This window comes from Armigeres subalbatus, chromosome 3, assembly GCF_024139115.2.
Source record: "Armigeres subalbatus isolate Guangzhou_Male chromosome 3, GZ_Asu_2, whole genome shotgun sequence".
NCBI classification, from domain to species: domain Eukaryota; kingdom Metazoa; phylum Arthropoda; class Insecta; order Diptera; family Culicidae; genus Armigeres; species Armigeres subalbatus.
Window position 1 is genome coordinate 290,176,964 of NC_085141.1, and position 20,043 is coordinate 290,197,006.

The window sequence follows — 20,043 nt, forward strand, 5'->3', positions numbered from 1 at the left end:
CGCACCTCAGTCCGAAACTCGGAGTGTTTCTTATCTTTCTTTATTTAAGTTATTCCGAGCGAATCGTGATGATTATTGTCATTTTTGCACAAAACAGTTGAATAACATGTTTGTTACCAATATTCTTCTTTAAATATTTAAAAACACTTCAACGTTAGACCCTTTTACAGCAAATCCGTAAAGTAAACAACATCAGAAGTAATATTTTTGAAACAATAATAACATCATAAGGGCTAATCTGTGCTATTCAAATTTGTGAGATCCCTTTACGGAAAAGTAAAGAAGGCTACTTCTTCTTCTTATTAGCATTCCACCCTCCACTGGGACATTGTCGCCTCGCAGCTTAGTGCTCGTTCAGCACTTCCTTAGTTATTAACTGCGAGGGGCCTTCCTTAGCCGTGCGTAAGATGCGCGGATACAAAGCAAGACCATGCTGAAGGTGGCTGGGTTCGATTTCCGGTTCGGTCTAGGAAATGTTTGGATTGGAATTTTTTTTCGTCTACCCTGGATATAAAAGTATCATCGTGTTTGCCTCATGAGAAACCTCGCAGTAGAGAAGGCTTAAATAATCCAAAAAAAACAATGCCTTGTATCTGGGGACATCCATTTTCCATCATATACAGAGGTTGAGACCGGCAAATTTTTTTCGCAATTCAAATCAACATAACTTAAAATGATCCGATTTCAAAAACTGAAACAGAAAAATTAGCTCTAGTTTCTGGTGAAAGCATACAAGTGTATTTTTAACATTCCCTGGAAAATCTCCGGTGCCCGTGAATCGATCTGAGATCTAGATAATAAATAAGTACAGCAAACTAGAAAAATCTGCGTGCGATGGTTCCGGTTTAACCAAAACCGGATTTTTTTTATACACAGTTATGCTAATTTAAAATTCAACAAAACTTTGCCTATAACAACCTTTTTGTCTAACCCCTGGATTTTGAGTTATCAGACTTGTCGTGGTCTGTTATATAAACAATATATTTATATTCCCGTGGAGCATGGTCATTATTCAAAGCACTTTTATTCTTAAACAAACAAGTGCGTGATATATAAATGATGTCTGCACGATTCTATAAGAACGATATTTGCGTTGAACAAATTTCATTTTTAATGTTAGTTCTCATCAACCACACACGCTGATTAATCATATATATTCAATTCAAGTTATTTATAACAAATTCGAATGGCTTTATTCACAATCAAGAACTTACAGATAAAGTTGAGCAGTCGAGTACAATTTCAGCCCCTAGTGTGCAGGGTCTTGATCGAATCGACGTGTTGTAAATAGAACGGAATACAAAATTATTAAACCTAATAAATTTAACAATAATTACAATGCTATCACGTTAATCCTAACTAACGCATACACACGGAATGTAGAATACTACGAGTTTCCCCTATGAAATCTACTATTTACAAGCGTTAACGCGTTGTGTTCCAGAGACACTTGAACCAATCACTCAAGGTTCCTTTTCAGACTTTTTAGTACTCTTATTGTTAGTGAAACGTTGTCATTGAACCTTCTTTGTGCCGTTTCGATCGATTGAGCATTCCAGCGGTAAACAGTTGTTGTTCTCTATGACTAGCGATTGGCTGGCTTTCACATTGTTCGACGTTAAAGAAGCCGCCTTGGCTGCCGTCCTTTTATAATTTTCCCAGTAGAAGTTGATGAACAGGACGAAAAATATGCTGGAGTTGAGCAGTAGCAAGGACGTGATGAACTTCGGGTAGGCACAATCCGTCACAAGTGCATTGACGGCGTGCACAATGCAGATGATGAATTGAGCCTGTGAAATACAAATCAAATAATCATTAGTGTTGAGTATGCTTTCCTGATGGCAAGAGATGTAACTCACAATTTGAATTTCGGTCATGTATTTCTTCCACCAGAGGTACTTCTGATAACGGGGTCCCATCGACGACAGTAGATAGTAGAAGTACATCAGCGTGTGGACAAAGTTGTTGATAATGTTTGGTAGGGTAGTGTTGCCTCCTGTTGAATGGGTAACTTTCGATTGTAGTCTTAAATACAATGTACGAATAAAATCTTACCGGCAAGAAATTTGGTCAGAACCCACGTCTCGATTGGAGTCAGGGAGTGGTGGTACAGATGCAACCAGGAGATCTGCGATTTCTTTTTCCTCAAAACAAAGAACACGGTATCGGCGAATTCGCTCAGTTTGGATAGATAATAGACGTAACACAGGTTGAACATCTGTGAATTTTAATAAAGCATTATTATTGTCGTTCTAATCTTCTCCAAAATTACACATGAGTTTCATACCCTTCTAGAAAGCTCTCCATCCGAGTAATCTACCGGTTCGCAGGTTAAACTGTAGCCTCTCGCCCAACCGCCCATCAAGTGCTGAAACGAAAATCCCACTCAAGCGTAACCCCAAATAATTCTAAATATAAAATAGCTCACCTCGTAGAACATGTACGCGCTCAGCATCACCTGGAAGAGATTATAATAGAACAGTGTCCTGGTTAGCTGCATCGGTTTTCGATCTCGCATGTAGGTTGGGCCAATCACTAGAACCCAGGCCAGGTACGCCACGACCATTCCAAACGTTGGCAGAGGATTGTCCATGAAGGGGAGCGCCTTCGCCCGGGGATCTGCAAACAAAATCATCACATGGTTGAATCATTTCGCGAACACAAGCAAGTACAAAGGTTATATCGGTGCCATCAAACGTGAGATGGTCGGTTGAAAAAGTTTTATGACAATTGACGTACTTGGGCGACACATTTCAAAGTCCATCAAACGAGAAAAGCTGCTGTTCTACAGGGAAAGGATGTTCACGAGAATAGCTTTTTTGGATTGAATGACAAATTACGTAAAAACCAACGGGACCATTAGCAGCAGAAAACCGGTTCAATGACACACACGGGCCTAATCCGATGTTTACCATTGTGCAATCCCGGATTCTGTGCCGCGGAGCAGACCAATTTATGCAAACAGTATGTAAACTTTTGCATACTCTTGTGCCGTCATTCGTTTGCCAACTATATTTGATCAATGACAATTGATTTATTTTCTCGTGTGCCGAATCAAGTGCCTTTTTTGGTTCTATGTACGTACGATGATTGTGTAATAGGATCTAAACGTATTTGCTTAAAACTTTCTTGTGGGAATAAAAAAATATTGTTTTAGGTTTGATCCACAGGCAAAAAAGTTCGTTCTTGGAATGAAATGATAGCTTTTCGGTACAACTTTGTTGTAAGCTGAGAAAGCCTAAAACATAAATGAGATGTAATATAAGTGAGTTCAAATTAAAATTTATTGAGTGACGAATAACTCCAATACAAATGTATAGATCAGAATTTGCAATTGCAGAACTTTTGAAAAATCAATTTTAAATCAAATACTGAACGTTAAAAGTATTAATGTATTTAAACATGATTTTTATTACCCTTCGAGTGGTAAAGTACTACAAAGGGGTAACTCTAAGGTCGGCTCACGTACTGTAAACGTGGCATTACGAATGCTATTTCTTCTTCTTCTATGGCTTTACATTCCCACTGGTACTTGGCATGCTTTACAACTTAATATCCTTATTAGTATTTCCTCAGTTTTCGATTGAAAGCTTTTCTATGACCGTCATAGCATGAGTATGTATGTGTGGTGTGACAAGTACAATGGATGCATTATACCCAAGGAGTCGAGAATATTTCCCACCCGAAAACATCTTGAACCAGACCGAGAATTGAACTCGCCATCTCCGCCCTAGCAGCACAACCCAGACCGATTTCGTCGTTATATATGACTAAATTTGGTTCTATATGAGCAAAAGGAACATGTTTACAACATGTGTGCTATCTGAGTGGATTGGCAATCCTACGCCTTTGCTCGCAAGGCTTACTGAAGACCGCATGAATACTACTGCAATGTGCTTATTTGCAGTTTTACAGGTAATAAATGTTCAAAAAGGCCACCAGAAAGGAAACACGGTGGAACAATACGTCAGATTGCAAAATGCTTAGCTATTCCAAAATCAACGGTATCGGACGTCATTTCCCGACAAAAATTCACTGGCAGCGTTTCAAGGTTTGTACATTGGTATCTGATCCGAAGCCCACAGTCGGAAGTTGTATACAATGAAGAGACGAGCCAGCCTCGGGCTGAAAGTTAAAAAAAACCTTCATCCGTGAGCAGGATAGACTGTTTTGCCTACGCCAAGAAGTCCACAAACACTAATGGAAACATTTGAAATACCCAATTCGATAGCAGTCATTCGGTCAAAATGGACATACGGTCGGAAATGTCGTTGGGCCGAACTGGTCATTTGGCCAAAAAAGCCTTTAAATCCTCATTTGACAGAAAGAGCCGGTTGGTTGAAAATTACATTTGACTAAACGGATCATACGGCCGAATATGTCATCTCACGTCTCACTTGTCACTCCTCACTTCACACATCTCACTCATCCGAGAAAGGATGGATGAAAAGTGAAACTTCACACTTCTTACCACTCATTTCTCGCTTCTAATTTCTCACTCCTCTTTGTCATTTCTCACTTTACATTGCTCGTTTTCTTACTTCTCATTTCGCAATTATCATTGATCACTTCACACGATTAATATTTACTATTGTTTGGCCAAACGACATTCACGGTGGTCGTATCTTCCTTTCCGCTATATGTCGCTTCCGGCCAAACGTTTAATTCTAACAAATGGAATTCGGCTGGATGACTTTCGGCTTAACGTGTTATTCGGCTAAATAGCAGGCCTGGTAGCGGGTCACTTTTTAGTAACTTAGTCACTTTTTTCGGGTCGGTCACTAAAAAGTCTCTTTTTTCGAGCTCAAGTCACTAAAGTCACTTTTCTCGGAAATGTGTCGTTAGGATTTGGTTAGGATCATCGTCGTGGAATGAGAAAAAATGTTGAAAGTTTTGAAACTTCATGACGGGTATGAAATGACGGATTTAGTAAAAATTATCACTTAGTATTTTTTGACTTCTTCGTGACTTGAGATTCGCTGAAGATTATTGAAGGGGTTTTGTATCACAGTTTATGATTGGGTGCATATAGTAATGCAAGCAAGATGGGCTCAGCGGATTGAGAATCTAAATATATTCACAAAACCAATCAGACTCTGCTGGTTTTGAAATCTCTTTAAAAAACTATTGAACTCTACACTTTATCAATTGAACTGTTGAATATTGAGATTCAACTTTTTATTTTGGATACATTTCCAGTTGTTTCGGTAATGCATTAGTTAGCTTGGGTTGCTCTTATGCCCATTGAAATATTAGTTTTTGAATCAAAATGGAGGAATTTGCATCTCTGCTTGATACTGCATTGGACTTTTGGATTGCACTTTCTACGTACACACTTATTTTTTTTACCGGGATCTCTGCAATTTGCTCAAATTTTATCTAGTTTCTTACATCCGAGCCCCAGCAAGAGCTGCAGAAATAAAAACTAAGTGTTTAAGGGATCCCCCATAGAAAAATTATTTTTTAAAATGCTTTCGTAAGAAGCAAAACAAACGGTCTCTCGACATCTGATCCGATAAATACTTAAGAATTTTCCAGAATATGTTCCGATGACAATTAAGACATTTGAAGCTGCAATTTTTGGATATTTCATCCAGAAAAATAGTGAATTTGTTGGTTGGTAGCTCGAACTTATTATTTAGGCTTTTTAAAGTCCCGAAAACAAATCTTTAGGTTTCAAATTATTCTTGCGTTTCAAATTTATAAACTTTGTGTTTCGCAATAAATCTATGTCTTAAAATTCATACATTTCTATCATAAAAAAAGTGCAATTTTCACACACAACCGTAGATTTTCCGAATAAGTTCGAATTTACTCAGTTTAATTTAGTTTAATTTACTCTAATGTTCAAGTCGGGTCGTTTAATACCCGGAACATAGTCAATTAACTTTGATTGAACTTCATATTGCCGATTTCACCAATTTGAAGAGTTATGTGTAGATTGTGTTTTGCCCGCTTCTTTTTCTCACACTCACTCTCATTTCGGGTTGATCGATTTTTGTTACTGAAATTTACCCAATTATAACCCATTACTCGTTAGTCACATGTAAGCGTGTACACTAAATCGATTCCCGCCATGATTTGACGTCTTTTTGTTTTCAGATTGAGCACTCACACACAAATATTATACACGGAAAATCAAACTTTTTTGAGTGTATTGAGTGTGAGAAAAAGATGACTGTGAGAAAAAAAATCTCGCAAAACTCTTATGAAGTGCAAAAAGCACAATATAAAAGTTAATTTTTGTCACTGCAAATGAAAATAAAAGTCACTATTTGGTCACTTTTTCTGCAGCTGAAAGTCACTATTTGGTCCCTTTTTTCGCCAGTGTTGGTCACTAAAGTCACTTTTTTGAGTGGCATTGATCAACAACAACCTCAAAACAAAGATAAATTAGCACTTTTTAAAGCAAAAGTTGCGATTATAAAAGAAGATTTTGCCATGAAGAATTCAAAATGTTCCACGGAGAGAAATAGAAAATTTCCATAAATAAATCAATATTAGAAATGAACAATTACAAAATTTTTCATAAAACTGAATATTTTTTTCCACAAAAAATTGAAAACTTTCCACGAAAAAATCAATAAAGATCAATAAAGAGTATCAAAATTTTCATGAAAACTAAAAAAAAAACTGAGCATTTTTTCATGGATGTCCTCTTCGTTTGCCGAAGGCCACAAGGCTGAAAGTTGTTTGATCGAATATTTCATTTGGCCGAAATCCATCTTACTGAAAATCTCGTTCAGCCGAGCAAGTCATTTTTCCATAAAAGTTGTTTGGCCGAAATGGACGTACGGCTGAAAGTGTCATTCATTCATTTTGAGCATGAGCATGATGACCGTGCATTTCGTAGTTGCTACTCCGTGATCGACCAGAACAATCGCAATTGCACAGGGAACCAATGGATGGAAGCATGGGATTTGCACTTCAACCTCAATGTGCACAGTCCGAGAGCTCTAGTATTTTGAAAGGTCGATAACGGCGCTGGCCTCGTCCTCACGGTCATCGGGGATGGGAAGGAATTGATGATGCAGTCACTCGCCCACTGCAAGCCGAGAACACCTCTGCACTCGCCACGAGTTCCTGCGGAATTTGATTGGAACTTGGGGGTTAGGTTTTATGGCAGAGGTTCGTCTTGGTTAACGGGTTGCCAATGTGATAGTAATGAAAGGGTGGTGTAGTATTCTAATTCGATGCCGAAACGAACTTTTTCGCTTATTTCGAATTCTAACAGTTACCTGCTAGAACTAATCAAGTTGTAGTTATAGGGGGATAGAAGATAGAAATGGTATGAAAGCCCATTTCCAGTCCTAGCGATTGCTAGAACATGAGAAATAGGGTATCTGTTCCTATATCAATAACAATAAGGCAATGCGCATATGAAATGCATTGATTTCTCACCCAATAATCAAGAAACATGAGAATAATTATGCTCGGCTCACGTAATTTTTAATTGAAAACAATTTGGTAACTTCAAAACAGAAATTTTTATCACATTATAGAAGTATTTAGCTAAAAAACATCATCACCGCCATGCACCTATTTCAATAACATTCCAGAACAGTTAATCCTATGCCTGTACCTATATCAATAATACTGTTTCCAGAATAAAATACGCACACTATTACTTGTGTGTATACGTAACGATATGATTGCAGTTTTTGTTGAAGTTTCCCAACTTATCAGTTTGATTTTATGTTTGTCATAGCTTATCTTTTCGATATACCTTATTTTACAAACATAAATGTTGAATTTCACAATGGAAGTTATTAATATGGGAACAGATACCCTATATGCAAAAAAAAAACAAAGTAGGAGAATGGAACGGGCCTGGGATTGAACCCACGACCTCCTGCGTATGAGGCAGAAGCGGTAGCCATATGACCACCAAGCCCGTTATTTTGCCTAAAAAGTCTTTTGGTCATAAGGATCATTTGATCAAAAATTCAGTTTGACCGAAATGATCGTTTGCCAAAAAGGGCCATTATGCCGAAAAAGTCATTTGGCCAAACGACATTTTGACCATATGAACCGTTCAACAAATAAAATTTTCGACCGTGTGATCCGTTCGACCAAATGACATTTTCGGCCAAATGACGGGAAGGGCCGTTCGACCGAAAATCTTTTGGCGAAAGGTCACAAGGCCAAAAGTTGCTTGATCAAACATACCAATAGGACATTTTCGGACAAATTTCGAACGACATTTCCGGCAAAATTCCTATTATTCCTATTTCGGCAAAATTCGGCCAGATGACCTGTTCGACTAAACGACCTGCTGTGATATCGTCTTTTGTAGCCAAATTGCAAGTTTAGTCGCATCTCCCTTTCAGCTATATGTTGCTTTCTGCCTAACGTTTAATTCGACCAAATTGAATTTGGCTGGATGACTTTCGTGTTATACGGCTAAATGGCTTTCTGTCGAATGACCTGGTGCCAAACTCTTACCCTTTTAAACAATTTCCATTGACATTTTCGAAGAATTGCGAAAAATCTCCCATAGAAACTCCGTCGAATTTTCATTGGAAATTATGAACGAATTCCCGGGGAATTAAAAAAAAAGTTAGATTTCTACCACATTGCAAACAATTGCGTGGGCTAGGAAGGAAATTCCGAAGAATTTCTCGTAAAAATTCCAGAGAGTTTGCAGCAAAAACTACTAAGCGCTTCCGGCGTACATTAAAAAAAATCTGTGGAAAATCTGAATAAATTTTGAAGAATTTCCCATTGAAATTGTAAACATGTTTTCCGTAGAAATTTGAAACAATTTCTCATGAAAATTGTGAACAATTTGTCATGGAAAATACAAAGTATTTACACGAAAATATGAAAACAATTTCATCTAGACAATCTTAACATTTTCATTTAAGAATTCAGAGCAATTTTTCGCAGATAGCTTCCCGAGGAATATTCAAATAGAATGCCATGAATTGTGCCATGCCGTGAATCCTCAAAGTAATACCCGCAGAAAATCCGAAAGAAAAAATAAATTCCAAATGAATATTTTGGAAAGTTTATTAGATTTTTCCGGCAAAATTAATGATTCGAAAATATCCCGAGAAAAATAAAAAATAAAGTATGAGAATTTACCGCAACGAAAAAAAATGCCAGCCGATTCACGCTGCGTTATGCTGAAAACGCCGCCGCCGACAATATTCGGACCGGCGCACACCTCTATCGGACTATCGACTTTTTCGGCCATATGACTTGTTCGGCCAAATAACCCTTTCGACCAAACGACTTTCATTTTGGTATCGCATATGAGCAATGCCAAACGACCCTTGATCTGGAATCACATGAATATTATGTCAAACCGTCATTATGTCAATATATAATATATAGCCTGGAGTGATATTTCATATGCTGGAATAGCCACAGAAGAGAATTGGAATATTTTGAAACAGAGTATCTCTAAATCTATTGACACACATTGGCTGGGCAGTAGCTGCACTACGCTGCAATGACCTTAAGCACAAGTCGAAGCTTATGGCAGAATATTTGATTGGGTAAAACATAACTGTGCTGGATCACTCGTCCCAAAGTCCGAATCGAAACCCAATCAAACATGGATTGTTTCGTACGGAATGAATTTAACACCAATATCTGTTTTAATTCCCTCAGCTGATAGATAAATTTAAAAGCTTCCGTCCAAGTACTAACTTGTAAGGTCAAAGCTCATTTTTATTTCGTGAGAAGCAAAAAAAGGAAGAAAAACGCCCAAAGTACTGAGCCCCACTGGTAGAGGGGGTCGCGAACCCGAAAAGATTGGCAACCAGTGCACTATGCCTATAAGAGCTAATTAAAGACTATTTTACAGGGTGATTAGGGCTGGTTGTCAGTTTTTTAAATTAAATGCCTTTTAATATTCTCAAGTGGCGTTTACATCTTACATCTTTGAAACTAAAGTTATGGAATACCCTGGTGATTTTGATAAGTTTGCTTTTGGTTCAACCAAAATAATGGTTGTTCAATTGAAAATGTGATAAAAATGTATTAAAAATTTCAGACCACATAAAACAAACTGCTACCCTTTACCTTTACCTACTACCTGCTAACTAAGAATGTAACGCAGCGGCAGCATATCAAATAGATTGGAGGTGTGAGCCTCTAAATATGATTTACGCCAAAAATGAAAGAAATTGAGTTGAAAATGTTAGGAATCAGCATCGTGCGTGCCAGCTCCTTTTTTTGTTTTAAAAAGTTTAAGGGTGTGTGTCCGTTTGCTTCAACCCGAAATTTACAAATAGTTATGTATAATCTTTGATTAAAATCAAATTTTGATAATTTTGAAGTTTGCGTTTCGATTTTATAAACATTTAATCTACTGAGAACCAAAGCTGCTCACCATTTAATAACATTTTATCCTTTTTCTGACTAACGAGAAAAGCATAATCACCGCTAGGTGGATTATTTAAAGCATTGGAGTAAACATATACCAATATCACTCTTGGTGTACGAAGAAGGCAAAGATATGTAAAGAAGAACGAACAAAAGTTTTCATAACAAAAGTGCATCTTAAATAAAGAATAATGCATGCACTTTTTTTTGTATTCAATATTGAAGTTTTGGTTTTAAATTCCAGGCTTGTCTGACATATTTGGTAAGCAATACATCAATGTGAATAATTTAATCTCTATAATTTTTCCACATAGTATTAAAAGTCTTTAGTGAAACTGGTTAAGCCAAACACTGTTTAGCTATAGCTATACTGATTACTTGAGTATTATTACATTCTATAATCTAATTAATCGTAAATTAAACTTAGTTCTATAGATATTTAGACTTCAGTCGGCTAATGACCTAGGAAGTAACAAATATTTTCAGCTTCAAAATGCACTCCCTTGACTTGAAATTTGTCAACAATCTTGGACCGTAAATAGTGTTTGATTTGAACAGACCGGCTGACACCGCGCAAATGCAAAACGTTTGAGCAAACAAAAAATATGATACACCAAATTCACATCAACCGTTGAAACTAGATTCAAAATTTCTCACCAATCTAATGAATGTCAATATCATGGTTAAACATTTTCACACCTCTCGGACATCCGATTCACTGAGTTATAGTTTTCTATGGAAGCTGGTTTATGATTTGTGGCTAATTACTGCCAAGACCGGCCCCTCGGCCTACTGTAGACTCAAGCGACCATGATCAGATCAGCAAGCATATCGTCGTGGTAACCGGATAGCTCGCTCTTCAAACAAATCTAATCGTTGACCACCACATTGGCCTTAGAGCGGGTCTAAAAATAAAATCCACCGCTACACCATATTAAATGAAAAACTGGAACTAGATTGCACATTTTCCCGCATATAGACAGCCGCGTTCCGACGTCATTTTCCACCGGTGTTGGTTTGGTTGGGCCTAGCCTATGAAGTCTAGTCGTAGACCTGGTTTGTCCATAACATGCACATCGACCAGCACCAGCAATGCAATGCAATGCCATGGTGTACTAATCGATTCTGGTTGGGCAAGCAAGTGCCGCCTCCGATCTTGAACGTGAAAAATCATTGAAAACTTCGAGACCGGAAGACCTTGATGTGGGGCGCAAACCAAACCCACAAAGTCGTGGTCAAGTCAAGTTCCTTTCCCGAGGAGATCATCTTCCTTTCGTTATAGTTCCCCGTGCAACGTTCGAAATCGTTTTATTTACGGAACTCAAAAGGTCCAACCTCTCGCGCATTGTTGTTTTGTTCCATCATATATCTGGGAGGAAAACAAGCAATAAAAATGAAAATTATCAGCGTTGCAGAGCGCCAAGGACGGGCCTTCCCTCTTGATAACTCTCTAGGTCACATCCCAGGGTGAAAGGGAACTCTTTTGGCATCATCGCTTGTGTGCCATTCGGAAGTAGCAAATGACCTTGGCTGGCTGGTCGGTGGGGACGAATCCGAATGTGGGTCCTAGTCCTAGGTTGTTGGATTGCGGCAATGTGGAGCACTTTTTGTGTACTCGGTGCACTGCCCTGGTGGAAGGTTCAGATTTTTCTTTTGTGATTTTCCTTTTTGTTTGCATTCATTCAGATCGATTCGGCCCGTTGGATAAATTATGAGACTATTATGATTGGAACCATGAAGGGGCAATTGTGGGTTGAGCTTGCTTTGAATGATATCTGCGGGGATCTGCAGTTGGATCAAGCAACTTGTTGATTCGAATTGGTTTTCTGATTGCAATGAAGAGATGGAGCTGGGGTTCGTACTAATTGGGAGGTTGCAACCACACTGTTATGGGTTTTAAATTGATTTTTATGTGACACGGTTGGTCGATGATAAGCCATGCGTAACCTTAGTTTTAATCCTCATTTACGGCGATTTGTGTACGATGAAATAAATCTATCATTTTAAAATTGAATACACGTGACTATTTTGAACGAACGCATAATGAGGAGGGAAAAACAATGCGAAAAAAGTAACTTTACTGCATTGGTAATCGTTGACAACAATTTATTATAAACCCATTGATTCTTCACACTCAGTTTTTGTTCATCTGCGCAATTCTGCAAAATTCACACAGCCGGTTACTCTACAGAATAAAAAACTGGTACAGTAATATCCCAATTTCATCACCCCTGGTGAATTTTGTGAAAAATTATGTTCAATTTTTGAAAAATGCGTGAAAGGTAATCGTTATTTATTCTCGAGATGTTCACAGAATTCTTCACAGGTACTCAGAAGTCATGAAAATCTTTACGAAAATAAAAAGAAGGACTAAAATTTTCAATTTTTCTTTGGAGTAACAAAATCGGGTCGAAAACGTGATAAAAGATGTACATGATAAAATCGGAGGTAGACAAAATCGGGGAGTGACAAAATCGGGTGAACACTGTATTTCTGATTTTCAGCAAATTATTTGCTTATAGCTTGGCTTTGTGAATCTTGGTAAACGTTCCCGAAATTGATTACATCCCGAATCAAAATAAGCGTTTAGAACCAATAATGAATTGAAGGCAATGGTTTGTGCCAGCTGTAACTTACATGGCACATATGTTTATGCATGAAAAGTAAATACATACAAAAAATCAATCTGAAATCTGAAAGCATCTAAAGTGAATTCCCTCGAAAGTACTAACTTCTTTCTAAAACATATCATATATATCAGTTGTACGCCATTATGAATAACATTGCTGTTGATTTTTCTAACAAATAATCCATTTAAGGTGACTCGGGGAAGCACTACACACCGTGTTATTTTTACATACACAGTTATTATACAGTTCTTTGATGTAACAGTAAATGTATCAGCATGTAGGTTGCGAGTAAGCACGCGCCGGTGTTACTTTTTCAAAATCAATTATGTTGTAGAAAAAAAAATAAGCATTCAATGATAAAAATGATGATGATTTGATGATTTTTCGTGCTTCCCGTGTCACCTTAACAATCACGAGGAATCATCTTCAACGATAAATCCAAGAGTTACTAGAGAAGTAGATGCAATAGTTTTTGACGAATATTTATATTTTGTCGAAAGACATTTCTCGCTTAACTTTTCAAAAGGTCCTAAGTAACATTTTTTTCATGAATTAATTTGAGTACTGCAATCAAAAGTTTTCATGTTGTTCTGTTGATTCCGCTATTCAAATTAATTCATGAAAAAAATGTTACTTAGGTCCTTTTGAAAAGCTAAGCGAGATTTCATTAAATAATATTTAGTCGAATTTTTAGTACTTTAGTATTTTAGTACTTCTACGACATTTGGTCGAATGACGTTTGGTCAGAAGGACTTTACGTCGAATGAACTTTTGGTGGAATGGACCTTTAGTCAAAAGCAGATTTTTGAATGAATAATCTTGGTACATTTCGACGAATGACGTTTCGCCGAAAAGATATTTGGAAGAAAGAAACTGTAGTCAACAATAATTAAAAACTAAAGAATGTACTGTTTCAAAAAGTCATTTTTTTTTCATTATTTAATGCTGCAATATTGAAAAAAGAATGATTGAAAAATGAAAAATTATATATTTTCTACAGGATATTTACTTGGACAAACCCCTTTAACATTATTAGAAATTAAGTTTTCGTTCAACCATTAGTGAATTATGATTAGAAGTGAATTTTTTTAGAACTAATTATTGTATGAATATCAAGTAAAAGAAAATATATCCATGAAAAGAATAAGAAGACATGTTCAAGAAAAAATGTCGCTTCAACTAAATGTCCTTTCGCCGAATGTCAACCAACGAAATGTTCCAAAGCCGACTGCGATGAAGTACGACTAAAATAAAAACTCCCCCTAAAAATTAGAAATTTCCATAAAAAATAGGAAATTGCCAATAAAGAAATCAAGGTATGAACAATAAATAAAAAAATCCACAATCACAAATAATGCAAAATTTCCATAAACAATTAAGAATTGAATCCACAAAACAAATTTAAAATAAATTTAAAAGCATGGATTTTTCATAAAGAAACTTAAAAAAGTGATGCTGTCTATATGCAGGCCAGTTATAGTTTCCTTTGTGATTCAGAAATCAAAATCTAATAGGGGAAATGACGGCTTTGGCAGGTTTTGTTCTATTATTGTTAGGGGGGTGTTTGTTGACCAAATTTTATGAAATTTGGCCACAATATTCTTTGATATGCAAAGAATGTTTGGGCCAAATTTGAGCATAATTAGTTATAGAAAACCCCCTGACAATAATAGAACAAAACCTGCCAAAGCCGTAATTTCTCCTACTTTTTTTTTCTTTTGTCAATGTTTTTTTTTGTACTGTCTTTGCCTCTCTGTTCCGAAAAATGCTCCCGGATCGTTGTCGAGAACCATTTTCACCGGATTGCTGTCCGGCATTCTGGCTATGTGCCTGGCCCACCGCAGTCGTCCAATTTTCGCTGTGTGAACGATGGATGGTTCTCCCAACAGCTGATGCAACTCGTGGTTCATTCGCCTCCTCCACGTACCGTCCGCCATCTGCACCCCACCATAGATGGTACACAGAACTTTCCTTTCGAAAACTACAAGCGCGTTGGTCCTCCACGAGCATCGTCCAGGTTTCGTGTCCATAGAGAACTACCGGTCTAATAAGCGTTTTTTAGATAGTCAGTTTGGTACGGCGATGAACTCTATTCGATCGGAGCGTTTTACGGAGTCCAAAGTACGTACGATTTCCTGCCATGATGTGCCATGAATTTCTCTGTTGGTATCGTTATCGGTGGTCACCAGTGAGCCCAAGTACACGAATTCTTCAACCACCTAGATTTTGTCACCACCGATAGAAACTCGTGGTGGGTGACTTACATTGACCGTCTTCGACGTGTTGATGACCTGTCCAATCCGTTTAGCTTCGCTTTTCAGTCTGATGTAGGCTTCCTTCATCCTCTCAAAGCTACGTGCCATAATATCAATGTCGTCGGCGAAACCAAATAACTGGATGGATTTCGTGAAAATCGTACCACTCGTGTCAATCCCTGCCCTTCGTATTACTCCCTCCAAAGCGATGTTGAATAGCAGACACGCAAGACCATCACCTTGCCGTAACCATCTGTGCGTTTCGAACTCAAGAATGCCCCTGAAACTAGAACTACGCACATCACCCGATCCATCGTTGCCTTGATCAACCTTATCAGTTTATCCGGAAATTCGTTTTCATGTATTAGCTGCCATAGCTGGTCCCGATCGATTGTATCATATGCGGCTTTGAAGTCGATAAATAGATGATGTGTGGGAACGATGTATTCGCGGCATTTCTGCAATACCTGACGTATGGCGAACATCTGGTCTGTGGTAGAGCGTTCCCCCATAAATCTCGCCTGGTACTCCCCCACGAACTCTCTTGCAATTGGTGTTAGTTGGCGGCATACAATTTGGGAGAGTACCTTGTAGGCGGCGTTCAGCAATGTGATTGCGCGGTAGTTGCTACAATCCAGCTGATCGCCCTTTTTGTAGATGGGACACACAACACCTTCCATTCACTACTGCGGCAGAACCTCATCCTCCCAAACCTTGGTAATTACCCAGTGCATCCCCACCGTGTTTAAACAGCCCTCCTGGTGGTTGGTCAACTCCAGGGGCTTTGTTGTTTTTCAGCCGGCCGATCTTTTCCTGGATTTCCTGGAGATTCGGAGCCGGAAGTCGCATGTCCTGCGCGCGTCCTCCTTGGTTCATTACCATACCGCCAACGTTGTCTGCCACATCACCATTCAGGTGCTCTTCGTAGTGCTGCCGCCACCTTTGGATCACCTCACGCTCGTTTGTAAGAAGGTTCCCTTACGTGAACGGTTTAACTTCTCATAGAACTTTCATGCGTTATTAGCGCGGTACAGTTGCTCCGTCTCTTCACGGTCTCGGCTCTCTTACTAATAAAATAATAAAATGATATTGATTGTACATATCAAAAAGAACCGTGGCTCCGTAAAGTTTTATACACGCCTGAGCCTTCCACATGAACGAACTTCAAAAAAAGAAATCAAAATGTTCCACGGAAAAAATACAAAATTTTCATAAATAAATCAATATTAACAATAAATCAATCACAACAATCACAAAATTTTCCGCAAAAAATTAAAAAAAAATCCACGAAAAAATCAAGAAAGAGCAATAAGAAAATATGAAAATTTCCATAAAGAAATATGAAAAAGCTATAAAACTGAGCATTTTTTCCATAGATGAATCTTTCGTTAAAAGCGTTTGAAATTCATGGAAAATTTTACTAATTCAATTGTTTTTTTTTATATTAAAAAAAAAATTAATGCTCTTTATTGATAGTTTTGTGGAAAATTTCCATTTTTTAAGGTAAAAAATATTTATTTCGTGGCAAATTTTGTAATATTTTTTTGCTAATATTGATTTATTTATGGAAATTTTGTATTTTTTTCCGTGGAATTTTTTGATTTCTTTATGAAAAAGTATTCTTTTATATTTTCAATTTTGTTTTTAAAAGTGCTAATATATTTTTGATTTGTGTAAAATTCTCAATTGTTTATCGAAATTTTATATTTATTTATTGGTCATGTTCTGATATCTTTAATGGCAGTTTCCTATTTTTTTATGGAAAATTTCTAGTTTTTCATTGAAATTATAATGGTGGCAAAATAACATGAATATCATTGGTTTTTGAGTTTGTGCCAAAAAAAAGTCAGAATACAGGGTAAATAGTTCATCCATGAATGAATATGTGTGTAATGCGCCGATTCGAAGCACAACAAAGGATATTTTTTCAATACTACTAATGAGAAGAGATTCAGAAGAAATAATTCTCATTTTGTTTGATGTTGTATAAAATATATGAATATTTGGATTGATCTGATCGTGATGCCGAAATTTAAAAAAAAAATAGGGGAAATGTTTCGATCTCCATCTCACTGTACATATATCCATCTCATCGCTAAACAAAGAAATATGGCACAAAATTCGTCGCTTCTTTTTGTCAACATGCGTGCTTACTGCTGAAAAAAATCACAAAAATAATAAACAAACCAAATTCTTATCCATTGCTTTGTTTTTGATGGGATTGAAATAGGAGCTATGAGATGAAGTGGCGAACCGTTCCCCTACATTTATGTAAGCTTTTTCATGTATTGATGATTCGCCTTGTTAGATATCAGAACTTTGTTTTCTCTAATAAATGATCTAAATCTTATTTTGACTAGGAGATAAACCAACAACATTTTAAAAGGACCACTTTTCGATTTGATTAGGGAAATTTTTATCAAAAATCCATTTTACTAAATTATATATTACCGACCTATTGTGCTGGAATCCACTTCAATAATTCAACTAAATTTCCATTCGATTAAATGTCCATTTGACCAAATATCCATTCGACTAAATCTCTATTCGATCAATTGTCCCTTTGGTCAAATGTCCTTTCGACCAAACTTTATTCGACTAAACGTAATTCGACGAAATGTCATACGGCGAACTGTCCCAAAGTTTAAATACAAACACCTTCTATTATTTTACTTTCATTACCTCTGGTATAAGCTCGGTCTAGGGAATAATCTAAAGTATCTTCAGACGCGGATAATTAATGCGGTCCCGAGGCTTCTCTTTATAGTTTGAAGTGGATTTCCTTCGATTTCTAAATGTTAGATGTCATAATTCTGATGCCGGCGCATCTAAATAACTGATGCTGAAAAGTTTATGCTGAATTTTGTTCTACTTTATAAAATCTTGGCTCTGCACCGTTCCTAGAAATGTTGAATAGCATCTCCATGAATCGCATCAATAATAATCAGTGATTGGTGAACGTGCATCAAAATATATTAAGCTGCCAAAACAAGTATTACACAGCAACAAATATTTTGTAAAATTACTTTAATTTGATGCACATTTTTTTTGTTGGGGCGTAGAACCACTGCGTCCATTGAGTTGAACTTTTGTGGTGTGATGATTGAATAACATGAAATTAGTTTTTTTACACTAGTTTTTACATTTTGTTTAATTTTCATTGCTTTTTTCTGTGTATGACGACAGAATTTTATGACTTTAATAAGATCTTCAAGCTCTATTATACTCGTTCGTACTTCATGGATTCAAACAGAACTGCATAATTTCTAAGTGAATTTATATTTTTTCGTCGAAATCTGAAGCACTTTCTTTTTATTACTTCTAACTCTAAAATAACAATTTTGATGCCTATTGCATCTTCTCCAGGAACCAGAGGGGTTGTTCCATTCCCACTTTTCCCAGGTCCGCTCCTTTCCTACTTCGTCATACTGTTTCTCTTCACCGTCTGCCCAGCAGTTCTTTAGCAATTGATTGAATTATTCTAAAAATTGGCGAACAATCTATCAGTTCAATATAATTGTACTCACAACCAACACACTGAGGAACCGTTCCATAAAAACCTGCCTCTAATTAAAATCCGCAAACCTTGTGTGTGTTGGTGAAGAGCTAAGGATTATGGAAAAATCATTCCAAATAATGCATTTTAACACAAAATTGATTCTGAGTTATTTTTCTCAAAGCCCCACGAAACGATCTTCTAGTACTTTTCTGATAGAAACAATGTGGTGAAATAAAAGATAATTTCATGTGAACATCTTTGGGTACACTAAAGTGTATGTGTCTTTATTTGTATGTGTGTCGATTTTTTTCTGTGCATGTTTATAAAAACAACGAGTTGCATCTATAAACTCAAGTAGTGAATATAAATTAAATTGTACTAACACGTCGTAGACAGGTAGAAAAAAGTTTAAGAAAACAATCTGAAAACATTTGACTTTTCTTCCTTTCTTGCTGTACTTGCTATATATGCTTCTTATATTATACTTAATATGAACAATTACCTCCAATCAAATCCTCCACTAGCACCCAGTACTGGTAAATCAAACGTGTCCAATTTCGATCCGTTTGATATTCATCCAGTGCCATTTTCACAACATAGTTCGAGGCCCATGTTAAATCCGTGAAATTATCTCTCACGTCCATGGTGATCATTTTCAGTGCTAGCTATCCAATCTTGTGAACACTTTTTTCACTAATACCAAGAACTCAATAGAATCACTTCCAGTTAAATCAACAATCCTTTGAAAATTTGCAGGGAAACCTCTTTTTCATAACTATTTTTTTAATTGTAGTTATTCACTTTAGCAATGATCAAGGCTTAAATCACTTAGACGCATGCGGTACTAATTGCTTCGTTCATAAATGTTTTACAACAAGATCACAGAACTTTAAACGTCCATTCTTCCTATCACTCCGAGTAGACCGATCTAAGCACCAATCTGGACGAGCGCAGCTGGAACACTAAACTCTTCCTAGTCCTCACTGTAAGACTTTTCTCGAAAAACAGCCATCACAGACCTCGGATTAAATTCCCAATCTAGAACAAACCTCCTAGTTGCCTGCCACCTTAACCCTCATCCCCAAAAAAACGTCCCCGAATCATACGTAAGTACCAAGACTAAGCCAAGCGTCTCTCACTCTCTGTTGAACCCCCTTTGCTTGCGAGAGCGAATAAAGTTAGCCATTTTCCGAAAACGTCAGAAAACATAATCTTTCAGCCCCATTCGGTCGTTTGCGCTACCCCCAATACAGCAAAAACCATGCGCCGCTAGATCCGGTGGAAGCACCATTTAACTAAATTCATTCGATTCGAAGGAAGTGTG

General features: G+C 37.1%; 2 protein-coding genes across 3 annotated transcripts in view; one reads left to right on the forward strand and one right to left on the reverse strand.

Annotated features, from left to right (window-relative positions):
- Positions 1-20,043, forward strand: part of LOC134224795 (lissencephaly-1 homolog) — a 271,084-nt gene that overhangs the window by 204,970 nt on the left and 46,071 nt on the right. The window lies entirely within an intron of this gene.
- LOC134220249 (elongation of very long chain fatty acids protein 7-like) lies at positions 1,168-19,680 on the reverse strand. Its single transcript, XM_062699250.1, has 6 exons — positions 19,222-19,680; positions 2,429-2,619; positions 2,288-2,368; positions 2,056-2,218; positions 1,860-1,996; positions 1,168-1,790 (listed from the first exon to the last, which is right to left on the reverse strand). Exons 1-6 carry the CDS (start codon positions 19,370-19,372, stop codon positions 1,515-1,517), a joined length of 999 nt encoding a protein of 332 aa, XP_062555234.1. The 5' UTR covers positions 19,373-19,680; the 3' UTR covers positions 1,168-1,514.